This window comes from Pezoporus flaviventris, unplaced genomic scaffold (assembly GCF_033815535.1).
Source record: "Pezoporus flaviventris isolate CSIRO_AGI_PZ_B2104156 unplaced genomic scaffold, CSIRO_AGI_Pfla_v1 ptg000002l, whole genome shotgun sequence".
Classification (NCBI taxonomy): Eukaryota; Metazoa; Chordata; class Aves; order Psittaciformes; family Psittacidae; genus Pezoporus; species Pezoporus flaviventris.
Genome location: NW_026892550.1, coordinates 50,068,752 through 50,087,937, shown reverse-complemented (window position 1 = coordinate 50,087,937; position 19,186 = coordinate 50,068,752). Strand labels below are relative to the sequence as shown.

Here is a 19,186-nt window from a genome sequence, read left to right as displayed (position 1 = left end):
GTGCTTCTTATTTAAATCTCTTATTTTACAGAGAGCCATGGAGGGGCTTACATAATTTCCCATAAAAAGCGGAAGTGTTTCCTCATTAAGTGGGGAGGGAATAAGGTAGCAAACGTTTGTCCTTTTTAACTTGGGATTGAATGAAAACATGGCACAGCACTCTTGTTGTAGTACTTTTACCTTCAGTTCAGAACTAAACAGCTTTTACCACAACTGGGTTTTGACTGTTAATGCCTAGTTATAGAGCTGGTTGTGTCATTTTGAATGCTTTAGCATCTACACAGTGTGTTTTGGTGAAGAGCGCTGTGATACACATGGCAATTTACCTCACTCCCACCCAAGTGTCACCTTGAAGTACCTGACTTCGTTGTTATGAGATTCCCTTGAACAGATAACTGGCTTTTATTGCAGGCTCAGTATTTAGAGCCCCCGGTGAGCTGAAACTACAGGCTATTGCAGAGAATAATAGATCTGAATTCATGAGACTGAGGTGAGGAAAGAACTAGCAGCATGTTTCTCAGGTTGCATTTAATGGTGTGAAGCGATTAATTTAAAATCTGTTCTAGGGAGAACAGTTTGTTCTCACTCCTGCTATCAGTGTAGAAAGCTTCAGGGAAGACTCAGAAAACAGGGTACTGAGGTCTCGTTATGAACCTAATTTTAGTTTCCTGGTTTGAAGTTTGGATACTGCAGAGAGTGCAGACCCCATGTTGTTATCAGAAAAAAATTAAGGAGCTCTGATTTCTTAAAGAATTTGTTTAAATGTTGGGGGGAGGAGGAGAAAACCACCCTAGGGCTGTTTTAAATAACTTTTGACTGTTGCCTTTGGGTGTGCATGTCTGCAACAGGAAAGTTTAAGCCCACAGATTTATCACGATAGCTACTTGATCTTCAGATTTCTTACATCCATTTTTTGGGACTCGAGGAGTATTTTGTATACAATTTGCCTATTTTCAATCAAGAAATATGGCTCTGTTCTTAAGGAAATCAAGATGAGATGAGCTGAAGAATGTGGTTTTTCTTTTACCTGTGAGCTTCAGTTTTCTGTGCTGTCTGTAGTTGTTTTGACAATTGTATTATCAAGATGCCTGGCTTGAAAAGTTGTCTTTGGAAGACCCTTCCTGTGTGAAACTGCTACAGCAGTTGAGCTTTAGTTCTTCAAAATGGCTCTAGGTTTTTTGGGAAGGGAAAGAACAACCTTAAAAAGCTGATCTGAGGTAAGCAGACTAGTGATGTTTTCAAACATCCCCAAACAGTACCTGTAGTAGTTGAACCCTAAAATGAGTTTTGAAATAGTACAAACTTAAGTCTGTTGTTTGTTTGCTTTTGTTAGTTGGGTTTTTTTGTTTGTTTGTGTTTCCCTGTGGGATTGTAATGCCAAGTGTAGTCCGAGTTGTTTACTGTGCCAGTTTCTTGAGGATGTCTGTATCTGCTGCCTAGGTAGCAAAGCTTCTCTCTTTCCCTCCAGTAACCGCTGCTATGTGGCTATGTAATCCAGCTGGAAATCAAGGCACAGCAGAGATTGAGAGTAGGGCCTGTTCAAAGAGAAATGGGATTTTATATTACACTAAGTAACAGAAATTGCTCTACAACAATTGCATTATTCATTTTAATATTTAAGATAGTTGAAACCTAGATTTTTGTCATGTAAATTGGTTAAAAATTCAAGTCAGCAGGCACTGAAACCACAGACCATGCTGAGTAACTTGTCTGAGCTCTGTGGTGGGGTCTTTCTGAGGCCTGCAGTGAGCAGCGTCCATTGCACTGAAATTGAAATTCCTTTGAGAGTCTTGTGGCAGTCCTGAGGGCTTCAGAGAGTTCAACCACTCCCAAAGGCTGAGGTTGGGCACAGTGCCCATTGCTTTTATTTTTTAGATCCGATGCTGTCCAACAGTTTACTGTTTCAAATAATCCATCCCCAATCCTAATCTCTCATTTTGTCAAGTTTCATGACCCTGAGAATAATTTGTTAACACTCCCTGGTTTTGGCAGAATTGTCCTTTGGACAACCACAATTTTCTGCCAGGAATTGTCCTTGGAATGCAAGAAAATGGCTTTGTTCATATTACGAGATGATCAGGCTCAGTCAGCATGGGTTAATGAAAGGCAGGTCCTGCTTGACCAGCCTGATCTCCTTCCATGACAAGGTGACCCACTTAGTGGATGAAAGAAAGGCTGTGGATGTTGTCTACATAGACTTTAGTAAAGCCTTTGATAACATTTCCCACAGCATTGTCAGGAAGAAACTGGTTGCTCATGTCTTGAATGAGTGTACTCTTTACTGGGTGAAACACTGTCTGGATGGCTGGGCCCAAAGAGTGGTGGTGAATGGAGTTAAATCCCATTTGTGGCTGGTTGTGTAAGTAGTGTTGTCCAGGGATCAGCACTGGGGCCAGTTCTGTTCAATGTCTTTAATAATTATCTGGATGTGGGGATCAAATGCACCCTCAATAATTTGTGGACACCACCAGGTTGGGTGAGAATGTTGATCTGGCTTGAGGGTAGGAAGGCTCTGCAGAGGGGTCTGGACAGACTAGATCGATGGGCCAAGGGCAGTTGTATGAGGTTCGACAAAGCAAAGTGCTGGGTCCTGCACTTTCGTTACAACAACCCTCTGCAAAGCTACAGGCTTGGGGAAGAGTGGCTGGGAAGCTGCTCGGTGGAAAAGGACCTGGGGGTGCTGAGTGACAGCTGAACATGAGCCAGCTTGTGCCCAGGCAGCCAAAAGGCCAACAGCATCCTGGCCTGTATCAGAAATAGTGTATCCAGCAGGACCAGGGAAGTGATCACTTTGCTGTACTTGGCACTGGTGAGGCAGCACCTTGAATGCTGCTGTATTCAGTTCTGGGCCCCTCACTACAGGAAAGATATTGAGGTGCTGGAGTGTGTCCAAAGAAGGGCAACAAAACTGGTGAAACGTCCAAAGCACAAGTCTGATGGGGAACCCCTGAGGGAACTGGGGTTGTTTAGCCTGGAGTAAAGGGGACACATTGTTGCTCTCTACAGCTACCTGAAAGGAGGTTGTAGTGAGGTGGGGGTCAGTCTCTTCTCCCAGGTAACAAGTTTGTAACAAGGTAGGACAAGAGGAAATGGCCTACAGTTCCACTATGGGAAGTTTAGATTGGATATTAAGAAAAAATTTCTTCACCAAAAGGGCTTTCAAGCACTGCAACAGGCTGCCCAGGGAAGTGATGGAGTCACCATCCCTGGAGGTATTTAAGACATGGAAGTGTGACACTTAGGGTCATGGTTTAGTGGTAGACTTGGCAGTGCTGGTTTAATGGTTGGCTTGATATTAAAGGTATTTTCCAACCAAAATGATTCTATCATTCTGTATACTGAACAGCACCAATATGCTGAGTGTGTTCATCACTTTATTCAACAGTCTGTCTGTTTTGAAGAATCTCAGCAGCTTCTCCTGAGGTTTTCTTTCAGACTTCATCCCTTTGGTCTACTTCAGTGCTATTAACTTGAATGCTGGTGGTGGTTTGTTGTCAACAGTCTGATCTCATGGCACAGTTGAATCTTGTATGGTTTTTCCAGGTGGATAGGAGCTTTTCTTGTCCTCTAAGCTAGCTGGCTGTGAGCTTGCTGAAAACAGGGTGATGTGCAGGTGCTAAGATGGCGCTAATGCACTTTGCTGTCCACAAAATTCATTCATGTCTATGTGGAGTGCAGGCAGAGCATGTTCAGGTCTGCCTGTGAAAACCACAAACTCACCCTTTAAAGACTGCATCACTCTGGATGAAGTCCTTAATTATGAGATGTTTGAAAGTGCTAAGAGCTTTGTACAAGCACCATAACTATGAAGTAATTCATTTCAACAAAAGCCTATTACTGGAAATATTTTGCAGCATGCGTGGACTTAAAGCTGTTGTATAAAATGAAGAGACAGAAAAAAGAGTGAGATTTTTCTTTCCTTACGAGATGATGCAGCTGACTTGCTACTTCTTTTTTAGTTCCATTTCAATGACTAAATAATGGTTGAGCGAAGACAGAGTTAACATGCTGACAGTGGATGCTAGAAGGAAAATTAATAGCGAAAGAAACTGAAGTTCTGTCCCTTTCAAAATGGTTGTGTGGCAGTGTTGCGTTTGGCAAAATTGCTATTTTTGGAGCGGATGCAACATTTGGTGGCTTTTACAGTTTGTTAATGGCAGACTTTCAAAATATTAAAAGTAATGAGGGACAACTTTCCATTAAAGAGGCAAAGCAAACTGATTAGCATATGTCTACGTCGTGTATGCTAACTCCCATAAAGTAAGTGTTGTCTCTAGATACTGGCAAACTCATTTTGCCGAACTCAGGGTTCTCTTTGGTTTAAGAACTTGATTTTATTTTGTCTTTGTTGCTATTGATGTTCCTCTTAGGAAGAACTGAAAGAGGAGGACTAAGAAAAGGGAAGAGAGTGCTTTGTACAAGACTGAAAGTCAGACTCTTGTCTCTTTACAGAGGCGGTGGTTTGTGACAATGCCACCAATGCCAGCATGTTTGTTTAGATTCTCAACAACATAGGTGCTCCAGCTTGCTTAATGTATGGTATGCTGCATCAGTTTTGTTCATGTCATTTGTGTTCAAGGCTTTAACTGAGTAACAGCACAGCAGTGTTAAGACCAACTCTTATAGAATGTGACCTAGGTAAAGCTTAAAGAAAAGCTTGAAAGAGCATCAAATCCCTTCCAGATCATATCCTTGCCTGGAAGAAGAGTAACTTCAGTCACTCTCTGCACCTGATAGAGGTGAAAAAAGGTCCTGCTATAGCAGGACCAGCGTGCACAGGAAGAGATTGTCTGACAAGTCAATCTTGGATTCAATCTGGGTCTCTTCTTTTTAACCTGTTTCAGAGTATGGTGGTAAGTGGAAACTGCTCCATTATTTTGCCCAGAACTTCTTTGCACCACTGCTGCCTGTGGCCTACGAAGACAAAGGTGTGTTGTACATTTATGGTGTCTCAGATCTTCATGTGGACCACAAGCTTACTTTGAGGGTAAGTGACACCTCTCTCACTACTTTTGTGTCCCTCCCCCAGAAATGTGAGGAGCTGAAAGGAGCACATCTTTGCATAGACAAGCTTCAGTAAGTCCATGCTAAAACACACTGAGGTATAATTCTTGTCTTTAATCTTCTTAGGAGCAACACTATCCTCTATTATAGTAGTGTGTATTGCTTCACAGAACAAAGAATTAACTGTCTTGCTCATAGTCTGTAGGTATTGGCCTGAAATTAACTATTCTGTTGAAATTTTGAAGGTATTGATGCTTAGACAAAAATGTGAAAAATGGTACCTCACTACTTAACAAAACTCTTCTGTGGGTGTTAAACTAGATTAACTGACTAAATTGGGGTGGAAGGGAGAAGATTGTACCTTTGCCTGTTCTCAAGCTATACCACTTAGGGGAAAAAGAACTAGGTTATTTTCTGAAATATCAACATCTAAGTGTACTTAATTGCAAGGTCACCTATGCAATGTCATCATTTTACTGTCGATGCCCTAACTGTTTTAAGATAACGCTACAGAAACTGATAGGATTTTTAGGCAACAAGTTAGTCACTCTCCAATTCCATTTCCCAGCATTCCCTTGGCAGGAATTGGCAACCCCTCCTCTCAAGGGGAGAGAAAACAAAAAGTCTTCCAGATCAATAACAACAGATCCAGACTGTTGGAAATGAACTTCCTATTAAGTTTATATAATGAACTAATCATTATGCCATATCGATTGTTCAGATTTCTGTGGAGCTTCTTGCTAGGTGAAAATCAGCTGGTATGAAACCTGGGGTACTGGGTTGTTTTCACAGATGTAACTCTTCTTCTAAGCTTTGTGCTCTCTTGACATTCTTTGATAGGTCATTGTGTACACCTGGAGTTCTTTGGAGCCAGTATGCATCCTTTCCAAAGGCGGCGTGACTGTTAAAGCACAAAGTGCTGTCCCCATCTACAAGGAGTCCATAAATGACTTTCTGGAAAGATGCCAAAATTGTACTAGGAAAAGCTGCTTTGTTACTTTCTGTCTTACGGGAGAAGGTGGGCTCCAGAGTCCTATGAACCATCACTTCCTTTCATCACTAAAGGATGCTGTAGGATTGGAAAAGACTCAACTTAGTGTAAGCATCAGTCATGCTAGATTACATTATTTGGTTTTGCTAATCTTACTGTTTTGTTTGCCTGCTCTGCAGTGTCCATGTCCATGTTGTTTCTCCTTAGCTGTTGCAATCCTAGCTTCCGTGCTGAGTTCAAAATCAGGTGGTTTTTTTCTTGTGTCACTATATGCACATCTAAATAAGACTGGTGGTTTGGTTTTGGGGTGGTGGATTGTATTTTTTAGGGGTGATGGTGAGTTGGTTTTGTTTCATTTTAAATAATGAAGTCTCCATTTAATTTGTTTAGACTATCTTTCAGCTGACTGCTGTAGCATTGCTCCTTTCACTCTTTTTGACCCTGAGTAACAGATAGCAGCATGGCAAGTATTTTAGCTTGTAGACAGTAGCGTATGTGTCAGTACTAGGTTATGCTAATTCAGTTGAGTGAGGAGTGAATTATTGTCAGCAGTATTTCCTCTTAAAGTGCTCAAACTCTTAGATCAGTGTAGCATTGCTAACATGCAATATTACATGCTCCTTTCCTTCTTCAGCAAATCCCTGCCTGCCAGCTCAGGGTTCTGATTTGCGTAGTAGTTATTATTTCTTATTATTTGGCAAGTGTGTCAGCCTTCTGAACAGGCACCAAAGAGTATCAGTGTTGTATAACACTGTCATTTAGTCCATTTCCTGCTTTTCCCTAGATTTCTTCTGCTCCTAGCAAGTGTGTTCTATATATAGAGCATTTTTGTTAAGCCTCACTTTTTGGAATGTAAATCTTGTTGCAAAATTCTTAATCAGCAGACTGGCAGGATGGGGACCTGTGCATTTCCACATTTGGCTTCCAAACTGCAGCTTTTCTCTTTACAGCTAAACTAAACAAGGGTGGAATAGAGGTCTTTAATGTCTTTGAATCTGGACAGCATTAATTGTTTTACAAAAAAAAAATGGGCCAGATTTTCCCTTCTTATCTCTTCATGGCACCATGGCCTGCCTCCTGAGTATACAAAGGAAAGAAATCAGCCTGGTTTTGTGTTTTATTTTTCAGCTGGTGGCACAATCTGGAGTCTGAATCATGCTGGGTTTTTTTGTGGATGACATCATCAATAATAAAAGCTCTCCAACTGGAGCACTGTTGGGAAATTTCATTCCTTTTTCCCATGGCTGTGTTGTCTCCACGGTGCTAACTAATAAAGATAGCTAGCAAGGATAAATGTAAAGTGGTTATTTTAAGGAAGTATGCAGCTATGATTTGAAAAAAATATTGTTTTGTGAGAAGCTGGTACTTCTATACATAGTTACTAATGAACTAGCTAGACTTTCAAATGTGTTGCTAATCCATGTGCTACTCTTCATGGCATTGCTTTTAAAACACATGAAAACTCTTGTGTTCCTTCAGAAAACACGAAGTGTAAAGGATATGTGCTTTTTCTTAAACATGAATAATGTTTTTTTTTTCTTGGAAGTGGGATGTGACTTCTGCACTTAGCATAATTTGACTGCTTTTTATATCTGTTTAATTGGTATTTGAAAATGATGTAGCATAATATTTCATTATGGTGAATGGGAAGTGCTGCATGAAAATGCATCCTGGTTGTGCTTTTAAGCCTCTCTGGGATTTAACTACTGATAGAACTTGATATAAAACATTCTGCCTCATGGTGGTATTTCATAGCTGCCTTCTAAATGTAGTATAAGGACTTCACTCTCATGTTCCATTAAGATGAGGCGACCTCTTGTGTTACTGTGACTTTTACCATCTTTTGCCTCTGTGCATTTCTGTTACTGATGTAATCTGAAAGCCTGGCTACTTGAGTTGTTGTAAATTTATAGGTTGAGTGAAGTATGTTGATGAAAAGACAAATCTCTCTCACTGCAGTAAGTATAAGATACCAGTCCTACAGACATGTCAGATTACCATTTATTTGGTTATCGGCCTAAGAAGATGGTAGAGTGGTAACACTCCATGGCATTTTGCCTTGTCTATTGATGGCTTGGCTTTGTGAGTGAAGATACGGAAAGGGCTTTAACCACACTTACTACAAGCATGATGACCAAGGGCATGTGGGATATGCAAATCTGGTCGGAAAAAAGGGTGCTTAGGCAATCAGGAAGTGTCCGACCAGGACTGTCATCTCCTGAGGAATCTCGAGCTACCCATGCGCTGGTCCGCCTGCATGCAAGGTCGGATCTGCAGCTTCCCATGCACCTTGTCACCTACCGTTTCGACCCTCGCCTGTCCATACAGAGAAGTGAGAGTAAGCCCTTCCCCTCTGAGCAGTGGATTTTTTAGGTGAGGCGCAGCTTGTGCAGAACTGGCCCCATCCTTTAAACCTGAGGTTTAACTGCCACGGCCCAGTTAGCTAGGACGGTGACAGCAAAGTCCACAGGTCATAGGTTTTGTAAGAGTGTCCTTCTTTGACGGAAGGCCATACAAGGCTAGACGAGCTCCATCAGCCCGGGTTTGAAGATAGGAATTTTCCTTCTCCTATGAGGAAGGCCTGTCTTCGCTAATGAAGATTCAGGAAGGGCTTTAACCCACACATTCTGAACAAGACTGTCATTTCCTGGGTCAATCTTGAGCGACCAATGACGCAACAGCACAGATGTCGGCCTTATCTATAGTATTCATAGAAAGGCTATAGTAACATTTGCAGTTTTTACATGATTCTTACATAAGAATCCTGTTGGTTTGACTTTTTGTTCCAGACAAGATTTCCAGAAGAGAACAGCAATTTTGATCAAATGTGGTTGTTCAGTCTGTTTTACTGACATAGCAGGTCTTTCCCAGTTTGGATGTAACTGGGTTCTTTAATACATATATTTATCTATTTATTTTTACATTTCTCTTCCAGGCCTCTGTTTCCCAACAAGATGACATTTATATATTTGATCTTCATACTACTGCAATTGCTCCTTTTGTTTCTCTGGATGTAGGGAGTATAAAAGGCAGATTTAGTGAGAATGGTTTCCTCATGACTGAAAAGAGGAAAGTCGTTATGTTTTATCCTTGGGAACCTACGAGCATTGAAGAACTGGAGGAGTCACTAACCTTGACCTCTCTGATGGACATCATCTGAAGATACCTCATTTCCCTCTAGACAAGGCGTGAAACAGGAGGAGGAAAAAACCTTGAAGAATTTGAATGAAGCTGAAGTGACATACAATTTGAACTGATTGCAGAAAATTATGTCTATTCCTGTCATGTGTGAATTTTATCTGCTGCTTCAATGTAAAGATAACAACAGCAAAGCTTGCATATAATGTATGTGGTGTATTGAAAGTAAAGCTTCCTTAGGTGATGGAACAAATATATCCCATGTATAAAATGGGAGGAAGTGAGTCGGTGGAAAGAGCTGGTCCAAGTTCTCCAGTCCCCATGAGACTGGAGTTGTGAATTCATCCTAAGAGGCAGCACAAATATGCACCTCTAGACTACGGCTTTAAAAATCTTTTTTTTTTTTTTTCAGTTTCACTATGCTGTAAGTGAAACAGCAAGGTATGCTGGTGGCAAGGGGAAGGGCAGGGAGTAAAGCTGGGACTGCCCCCACAGGTGTGCCCCACTTGGAGTTGTTTGATCTATCTACACCCAAATCAGGAAAGCTCTAGTCCTCCGCTTTCAGATCTATGGCTGTCACTTGATCAGGTGTCTTGCCTGCCTCCTTGCAAGGTAGGCTTCCAAGTAAACGTGAAACCAGGGCTGTCTAGTTAGACATCAAGCAGATCTTATTCCCCCTTCTGAAAGGGGAACAGAGTCTGAGACTTGTTTTCTTCTCTGTTTTCATGCAACGTGAGCAGTAACCTTAAGAGCTCTATGTCTAACTTTGACTATTCCTGGAGAGTGGCAAGTGCAGTCACAAACCTTTTGCTGCTGTGTGGCTTCTGCATAATGTGGCATAGTACAAGATATGCCTGGCTGTAGGAAAAGGAACAGGGGAAAGAGTTGGCCAAAGGTGAAAAGAAGAAGGGGATAGTACAGATAAGAAATGTTCATCTGAGAGGACCACAGTGTTTCAAGTGACTGTTTTTTCTCTAGTAGATGTATAGTGCAGGGGCTGCTGTTTCAGCTTGGGCATTGGCTGCACAGCCATTCTGTTACCTCCTGGCATTCCACGTGAGTGGCCTTGTTATCCACACTGATCCTTCTCTCTTTCTAACAAAGGAAAAACCTCAACACCTTATTTTTACTTCTTTCTGTGTGGGATCCCTATACAGGACACTGTTGATTTATGGTTAGATCTGGTGGCACAGATCTTAGTCCATCTGAAGTAATGGTGCTTCAGCTCTAGTCTGAGTAAGTTGTTTTTAAAATGTTTAAAATGTTAAAATGCTCTAGGTTTTCTACAGAAATGCTGTCTCACTTTGGCCTTTGATACAAAGAAAATAAGCTTGCTTCAGCATCAGGGGCTGCTGTAGCCTGTGGAGCTGGGAGCCTGAGGGTTTCGCTCTCAGGGAATTGAGGCCACTGAGCTGTGCCTTGGGCAGGTTGCTAAACACTGGGCTTGCCTGTCAGCAGTGGTTTGAAATGCAGCTGGGATCTTGCTGGGATTCCACAAGGATCCTCTCACAGCCCAATCAAGTATTAATTTTCTTGAAAAGTACCTAGCAGAATCAGCACTTTACAATGGAAGGTGTTTGAACAAGCTCTACTGGTGATGACCATCTTTGTTGTAAAAGCACCACATGGGTGATGCTTGCTGTGGTCTGAGCACGTGTGGGGAGAGCAGCTGCATCTTTCATTGGTCAGTTAGAGAGCTTGGAACTGGGGGTTGTTTTCTTGCAGTGATCACAGTTTTAATGGGCAAAGAGATGAGCTTATTGACTGGTGCTTTGTCATCTCTGGTGCTTTTTTAATTGGGTGTTAACCAAAACTGATGTACTCCTGAGCAAGACAAAAAACTTGAAGATGAAAAGGAAATGATAAATGGAAGTTGCTTAAAAATGCTTTTTCAGAGCACCAAAACAACTAACTGCAGTTGTATAGGAGGGCTTCTCTGATGAAAAACTTGCCCTAGTTGAAAGAAAACATGAAAAAAATCAAAATACATGCATGTACCAATGTTTATAGTTTATGTAAAATAAATGGGGAAAATGATAGTCATGAATAAAACATAACTGTTAGAAAATGCAGACATTGATAAAAGAATGTAAAAGTTATCTGAGAGGCATCCTGGGCTAACACCACAAGAAAAATCTTTCAGTTTTTTCAGTGACCTGGGATCAAAGGGGAATCAAAGCAGCAACAGACAATATACGGTAAGAATGAAAAAAATGTGGAGAAAACATGGAATAAATATGATTAATAAATATTGCTTCAGTGTATCAGGAAAAGGGCAGGTTGGTTGATGTCTTTCTCTTACATTGATGCAGAAATTTCTTTCAGCAGCATTCAGATAGAATTTCAAAAGGGCACTTAATAGTTGTTAAATAATGAAACTTTAACAGAGTTACATGTTTCAAAGACAATCAAAAGACAATTCAAAGGCATAGGCCTATATGAAGGTCAATGATACTTGTTCTTAGTGCTAGTGAAGTTTTGGAGATGTAGAAAAGAGCTTTTTGTTTGCTAGTAGCCATAAACCTTGAATGTGGATAACCGTGACCTTGTTTAGCCTGTCATGAGTTTTAGGCAAAATCATGAAAGAAATTATGTAGCATGTGATCAATAATTGATGAAGTGGCTCTGCAACTAATGCCTTTCAGCACTGCTGTGCAGAAAGAAGAGCATTCTGCTGTTGCTTTTGCAGTTTTATGTGGATTGGCATAAAAAAGTTCAGACAATTTCTAAATTATTGTTATTTTTGAAGGTCAGAAGCTCCCTAAAGAGTGGGTCCATTCTTTCTTACTGGAAAGCTTTAATTCAGCACTAGATGCTGTTATGAAAGATTAACAATTCCTTATGGCAAATGCTTGAGTTCAAAACAGAATTAATGGGGGAGGTTCACTTCATTATTATCTTAATACCCGGAATATGTTCTTTTGGTTTCCTGGTGTTGTCATGGGTATGTATTTATAGGTGCTATTTTCTTCTCTCCCACATGCAGCAGTGGCTGTAGCATGTACCTTGGTTAACTATTTTCCCTTGATACTTTTGCCATTGCATACTGTGTGAGGTTCACTTCATTATTATCTTAATACCCTTCATAATTATCTTAATATATATATAAATATATATATATATATATATATTCTCCCACATGCAGCAGTGGCTGTAGCATGTACCTCAGTTAACTATTTTCCCTTGGTACTTTTGCCATTGCCTGCTGTGCGTGCTATATTTGGTTACATTATTCTGCCTTTACCTCAGATCAGGGCAAAGATAGGAATGCAACAGTAAAGAATCTTCAGAATACTATTGCCTCTATGGACACATCCGTCCATAGCCATCTGACTGTTGTGGCCTGGCCACTCAGCAGCACCTGTATTGCCATTTTGTATCTGACGGGCTGGTGATCAGCAGCAGGAGCATTGGGAAGAGCATCTGGTAAGTGTCATGGTGTTTATCCTCAGTGTCATTAAGTTATTGGTTACAACTGTAGAGGGGAATGGTCTCATCAGTATTCTTTCAGGATGCAGCCTTGCAATGTTTTGTTCAATGGACCACTGGGTTTGCTTGTGCTGACAGGCCTCAGTTTGTGTCTGAACTCTCTCTGGGCTGTTCTCCTAGATGGCAAAAGCAACAGTCAGAGTTCCCCTTGGCAGGAGCCATGACAAATGCCCTTCCAGAACAGAACTCGAGAATAGGTTTTGCAATTTGTATGGCATTGTCTAATTTGTTGTCCTAAAACTGGTCTCTGACAGATATTGGCTCTGAACCCCTTCAGGACCCACAAAGACCATTTTGAGCTTTAGAGAGCATGTCTTTGTTGGTACCTTCTGCCACACAGCAAAGATTTATTTTGTTCCAGTTTGCTTGAGCACTTCCTTGGAAGCTTTTCCAAGTTCTACTACATCTTTTCCAGGAAAGAAGCAGCATGTGAATGTATCTTAAGTTCCTCTCTTAAATATTGTTAGCTCTTTGCCAGTCTTTGTTGTTACCTGCTGTTTGCATACCTTGGGGCCTGAACAGTTTTTCTGCCTTAGAGGCACATCTTTCTTCAGTACTTTTACTTCTACTAGTCCCCTCTTGGCTTTGGAGATGTGTAGCAGAGACCACTTCAGTGACCTGTAGCAGTGCTGAGTGCAGAGGAACAGGCCAGCACATTTCTTATTCTCAGTCAAGGACAGTTGAGTTTTGTAGCTTACAAGCCAGCCTTTATGGTGCCAGAATTGCAGTTTTCTCTCTTACCCTTTGAGGGGGTAAATTGAGTCATCCAGGAACTTGTGGTTTGAATGCTTAAGGACATGTTCCATTCAAAGAATTGGGTTTACATAACTCTGCTTTCCAGTCAGATGTTACAAGATCATGAAATGAAAGCCCCAGTTTTACTTTAATTAGGGTGGAAAACCAAAGCTTAAGTGAAGAATATAGAACCTTAAAATTACTTGGTTTTGTGCCTGCCAACACTGAGAGAAGGCCATTTTACTGTAGGAAGTAGAGGCAGTTAGTAAAGACCAGTAAATGTCAGTTTTGATTATTGAAGTATGCATCTGCTACCCCTCTGCAAGTGCTCTGGCCACGGGTTTTGGTTTGTACTGTGCCAAATGTAGAATTTATTGACTGGGATACTTAAGAAGATACTGAGGTGATTGCACATCTGAAGAGAAGTAAGGCATTCATGATGCTCCCATCTTCCTGATAAACATGTTTGTCTTAGCTAGCCCAGCAGGTATGAATACTACTATGCGTGTGCATGAACACGTGTGTGCTGACTCAACTGGAATGTTGGCACATGCTGCTGTAGGCCACAGGTTAACTGATGTTAAGTCAGTCACAAGTGTTTGCCCTTGCAGTGTGTCATGAAGTTCGCTGACCTCCTAGTGCTCTTCTGTATTGTGAAAATAGTAAGGGCAAATGGATGGCTGAAAAATTGCTATAGCTGCACTTAAATGAGTCCATGGGGGGAACCTGTACAGGCTTTAAATAACATACATACTACAGCCTAGCTCTAGGCAGGGCATCAGACTGCTTCCTAAAACTCTTGACTACAGAAAAGCAACTCCTTGGTAATTAACTTGTGCTGTCTTTTGCTTGTAGCAGTAGGAATCTTTTGAAGCCAGAAAAAGTTTGGTCTGCGCCTTTGGCAGTTACTCCAGAGCTGCTCTAAGAGCTGATTGTGCACTCCAGGAGAGCTGTGGCTGATGGGTGAGTATTGACCATTGCACCCTGAGCTAATGAATGGGCATCACTGTTCCAATCACTTAGAGGGAGCGAGGAGAGTTGGTGGTTTTCCTTTAATGTAGGAAAACAGCATTTTAGTTGCTCAGAAAAGGGAGAGAAGATGCAGGTAAGATTCTTATCCTTCCTGCAGTCCACAAAATCTCAGAATGCTGCCTAGAACATCCCAGTACCACACAGATTTCCAACTTTGTAAATACATCCCAAGATGACACCAAAAACTTTCAGCTGTGGCAGCCAACCTAAGGTCAAGGGCAGTTTAACTTTCTGAATAATCCTTTTTACATCAGATGAAGAGAAAACCTGTAGTTTTCCGTTGTTACAACTTAATTTTGCTACATTCCACAAGTTTCTGGTGTTTATTAGTGGAGTAAAGTAGCAAATTAATGTGGCAAGTTCCAATTACTGCAAGTGCGGATTAAGTTTGGAATTATTTCAGATTTTGGTCATCTCTGTAATTAATTTAAAATTTAATACTAAACTTGACTGAGGGTACCCAAAGGTTACACCTCGCTACATTCCAGGAAAAAAAAACAACCCAACTTATTCCTGACTTTTGAGAACTCAGTGAATAATACCCTTCTTAGTTTTGTTCCCCTAGAGGTAATATGGAATAGAGAAGGACAATACCCTGTGCTACAAGGTGTAGCAAGGTCCACATGCTAGCTTACTGTGCTGAACGAAAACATAAGGCTGAGTTACACCATTACTACTTTCTCTTTAGCAGGTTAAGTGAGAGAGGTTTCTCTCTGTAAGCCAGGTATAGACAGGAGCTCTCAGGCAGCAAATTTCTGGGTTCCTGCAGGGCTATATTTTTAGTTTATTCCATCACACTTGTGAAATAGTAATGGCACCTTCCTTTCTGGGCAAGGAGGTGTATGGATAAATCTGTGTCTGGCGCAGATATGATGCTGAGGCATGTAAATGTATCTTGACAATTACCTGTTAGGAAGAATACATGTGCTTTAAATGTTTCTGCCAGGACTTCTCTGCATCACTTACACTTTCTCTTGCTAAGCTTGGTGCCTCTATATACTGCCTTCATCTTGTACCTGCAAGGAGACTGACCTCTGAGGTGCCATCAGGACAGGAATTAGCATGCCCTCTACAGGATGACCACCTACTAATAAGAAGAAAGATAAAGCAGAAAGAATAAACCTTTGTGTTTTAGCATTTTCTTTTCATTGGGCTGTCTGAGGTAAACACTAGGCTCTCCCCTAGGTTTGTGCTGACAAATGAAGACTGCACAAGAATCACAGAACGGTCTGGGTTGCAAGGGACTTTATCTAATTTCAATGTTCCTGCCATGGGTAGAGACCCCTTCCACTAGACCTGGTTGCTCAAAGCCTCATCCAGCCTAGCCTTGAACACTGCCAGCGAACAATGTCTCCTACTAGATGTTGTGCCACTTTCTGTAGCCTCCTACACTAGCTGGTGTGTTCTACTCTCGCCTAGTTCTGACAAACTGTGTGTCATGCCTGCAACACATACTTAAGTGCTAAGGGTAAAAGCAGATGGGAAAAGTTGTCCTATTATGTGACTCAACTGTAAAAATGTAGTGTTCCTGTTTGTTTGAATTGGTGAGAATACGTTTAAGTTAATATTTTCCTATTTCTAAACAAAGGCAGGGGTGGGGGAGTAAAGGGCCCAAAGCCTCTTTTGTTAAATAGACTGAAACTGAAATGCTGCAGGGAAAGAAGCTGCCAAACTGCCATTTATAGCCCTTGAATACCCAGAGCCTAGGGAGATGTCCTGCTGTTTAGTGCATGATCACTAACCTGATGAATAGCTATTATGCAGCATTTGGTCATGAAGTGCTTAAGGAAATACAGACCCAGGTGTCTTTTGGTGGTTTAAAAGCAGAGCTGCTCAGAAATAAGGCTAAAAGGTATGAATCAGCAGCCAGGGATGTCCTGGTTACCTGCAGGATTGTAGAAACCTCAGTAAGTCTCTGCCAGCCCCTTCATTGTGCTGGAAATTCTGTGGCAGCAGGTGCATTTAACTTGGACAGCAGCTCTGCCAGGGCACAAAAGGCTCCTCCATCCCCAGAATATGAGACGCTTTGCCTTTTTCTGTTACAGCTGGAATGCAAAGAGAACACTGGACAACTACATTAATTGAACAAAAGCCTTTAACACTGCATGTGTAGGTTATGCATACAGCAACTGAAAGAAAGTGGCATTTTTACTATAATGAATCTTGTTTCTCTGGAAGTAAGCAACATACTCACTAATCCAGCTGGATATAAAATCATTTCACAAGGATCTTTTTTCATTACAACAACTACTGCTCTTAACAATTCTCAAAGTTTCTCTTGATTTATTTTCTCAGGAGTGACGCCCAAGTTACTGAAGCCTAGGCAAGGCCAAGAACAACACTGTGAATCTCCATCTATGAGCCAAGAAAACTGCCTGCAAGTGAGTGACCACGGTATGATACTGCTCTTTGCTTTTTCATCCTGAAATCAGATACCTGTTCTGCATCCTTAGTAAGGCCAACATCTGTAAGTTACACTCACTATCTATCTCAGAATTAACATGAAACAAGAAGAAATACTGCTCAGAAATAGAGGAGTTTCTAGGTAGCCCAAAGAACTGTCTCATCAGAGTTTTGCTGGGATGTTAAATAGATGGTTTCAGCATAGATGATTCTCTGCTGCTGAAATGATGAGAACTAAAAGAGACCATGAGTCACGGGCTTTAGTTCCAAAGCACAGCTGCTCAGCAGTAGCTGATTCTCCTGTTCTTCCACCATAGAAGATACTTAAGTGTTAAGAGAGGTGGCTTGTGAGCCTTTATGTATGGCAGTACTTGGAAATCAGCACGATCCTTGTATCAGTGCCGAAACCTGAAACGATAAATCTGTAATTCCACTTGATAGCTATGTAAAAATGACAGCAAGGTAAACAAGAGAATTCATTTTGGGGTTTTATTATAAAAGTAAAATAAAAATAAGCATTTAAAAAGCACACTTTTTCTTTTTTAAAGGAAGATATATAAAAAAAACTATTTACAATAGGAAAATGCCAAACTTGCAAAATGTTTTGAATAAGAGGCACCAAAGTTAGGTTTAAATACATTATTTGAAATATACAAGATTATTTTTTTTAGGATTATCTTTTCTCTCCAGGTTGTCATTGTTGTGATTAAAGTAATAATTTTTCTTCGCCAGCTATTTTATGCGCTTTTTTCATGCAACTCTGCTGCAAAAACTATGACGAGTGCAGTTAGAAACTGCACCCTTTGATTGCTCTGTGTGCCTTACCTCTTCTTATTGAGCTGGTATTATGCACTAACAAGGAGTGACTTTCACCTATAAAGGAAAATCCTCACAAGCCAGAAAAGCTCAGATAGTCATTCACAGTGTCCAGTCCTGTGTATTAATGCGGCAGTAGAGCCCTAGTTACTGTATATGGTGTGTAAATGAATACAATTTAGATGTACTTGAGGAAGTATGCACTGGCTCGGAGTTGAAGTTGCTGTTGGTTCAGGTTTGTGTGTGGTTCCTCCAGTGCACTTTTGGTTGTCAGTTCACTTCCCTCTGGCCAGGATGACACCGATGTAAATGTCCCGTAACTGCATATTGCTAATTGAATATTGCTAGTTGGCTATGTAATTGCTTTGCATTGAACTTTCATGTCCATGACCCAGGGTCATTTTGCTAAGTGCTACTGATGACTTGCTGCTCAGAGAGTCCGAATAAGTAAAGCTCAGTTTGCGGAAGGAGGTCTCCACACCACTGTCACACACACTTTCACTGTCTTGAAATTTGCTGTTGTAGAGCTCGCCTGAGGGAGAGAGAAGAGGGAAATATATTATCATGTGTGTTGCTTCATTAACGTTGCTTTCAGAAAAGCCTAAGGAATGTAAACCAATAGGGTTAAAGCTCTTCTATAGGATACTAGAATCTGAAAACCTGTGCTGAACATTTTCACTTGACCAAAACACGTAATGTGATGCACTGCTGGCAGAGACTGAATGCAGCTGCAGCCTGGATGGGGCGAGAAGCCTGGTGCTCTCCTGATTCTAGTGCTGTCACCACACTAGTAAGGACTCTGCCTGAGTGCGGTAGTAGTAGGGAGAAAAATTCTCAGATTCAAAGACTGTACAAGTGTACAGCCCCAGGATGAGGCTCCTAAAATATTCTCATGTTATTTCAGTTACAGATTTCTTTTTGAGACAAATACTTGAGCAATTTTCATTTATTAAGTGAGCCTGAAATATGAAGAAGTCAGCAGCAGCTGTCTTCTGTGCAAGATCCACAAAAGGAGTGCCTGACTGCAGGACAGTATCCGAGCTGAAGGTACGATGTGGGCTCAAGTGTGAGTAGGACAGTGGTCATCACATTAGAGTTCAGTATTAGTTTTCTAAACAACCATCTTAAAATAAGTAAGTGACGTGATGCAATCCATTCATGTTGCAAAGCAGCAGAACCTCTCTTACCCTTCAAGATTAATCTAAAGAGGCAATATGTGTACAAGCACATTTTTGGATAGGTGTGAAGGTTCATTCTTGACTGAACGGTTTTCTATAGGGTGTAAACTGGAAATGTTAAACCAGGATGGACTTACTGTGGTGTTTCTTTTTTCTTTCTAGAAATATTTACAGAATTTGCACATAGGGTATAAGTTTCCACATTAGGGTGCTGGCAGCACTACCAGTGTTTGAACAGGGGAGACAAAGGCTATTGGCCAGGCAGCGACTGAACCTCCCTGATGACTTACTGCCTTCTCACAACCTCTGCTTTTCTGTTAATAGAGGACCTCCACAACTGAAGATGCTCAAAACTCAATGGGACAAGACATGGGTGACCTCATGTAATGTAATACTGGCC

At 41.2% G+C, this 19,186-nt stretch overlaps 2 protein-coding genes and 1 long non-coding RNA gene across 9 annotated transcripts in view; 2 read left to right on the top strand and 1 right to left on the bottom strand.

Annotated features, from left to right (window-relative positions):
- The window catches only part of MANBA (mannosidase beta), a 57,826-nt gene extending 46,305 nt beyond the window's left edge, over window positions 1-11,521 (top strand). For all 5 annotated transcript variants that reach the window (XM_061478147.1, XM_061478132.1, XM_061478142.1 and 2 more), the window contains 3 exons: window positions 4,845-4,987; window positions 5,845-6,102; window positions 8,931-11,521. In XM_061478147.1, coding sequence (XP_061334131.1) covers window positions 4,845-4,987; window positions 5,845-6,102; window positions 8,931-9,155 — 626 coding nt within the window. In that variant the 3' untranslated portion in view covers window positions 9,156-11,521. The remainder of the gene's footprint in view (window positions 1-4,844; window positions 4,988-5,844; window positions 6,103-8,930) is intronic.
- Window positions 11,522-12,270: 749 nt separating this feature from the next.
- LOC133282221 (uncharacterized) lies at window positions 12,271-18,885 on the top strand. Of its 2 annotated transcripts, XR_009747629.1 has the most exons (4): window positions 12,271-12,559; window positions 14,213-14,320; window positions 16,685-16,856; window positions 18,519-18,885. It is a non-coding gene; the product is annotated as an uncharacterized LOC133282221 (long non-coding RNA). The 2 variants fall into 2 exon arrangements; XR_009747628.1 differs by lacking the exon at window positions 12,271-12,559 and having other exon boundaries at window positions 13,066-14,320; window positions 16,685-16,770; window positions 18,519-18,884.
- NFKB1 (nuclear factor kappa B subunit 1) overlaps window positions 17,268-19,186 on the bottom strand; it is a 64,689-nt gene continuing 62,770 nt past the window's right edge. For both annotated transcript variants that reach the window (XM_061478120.1, XM_061478110.1), the window contains exon 24: window positions 17,268-18,140. In XM_061478120.1, the coding sequence (XP_061334104.1) occupies window positions 17,953-18,140 (188 nt within the window). In that variant the 3' untranslated portion in view covers window positions 17,268-17,952. The remainder of the gene's footprint in view (window positions 18,141-19,186) is intronic.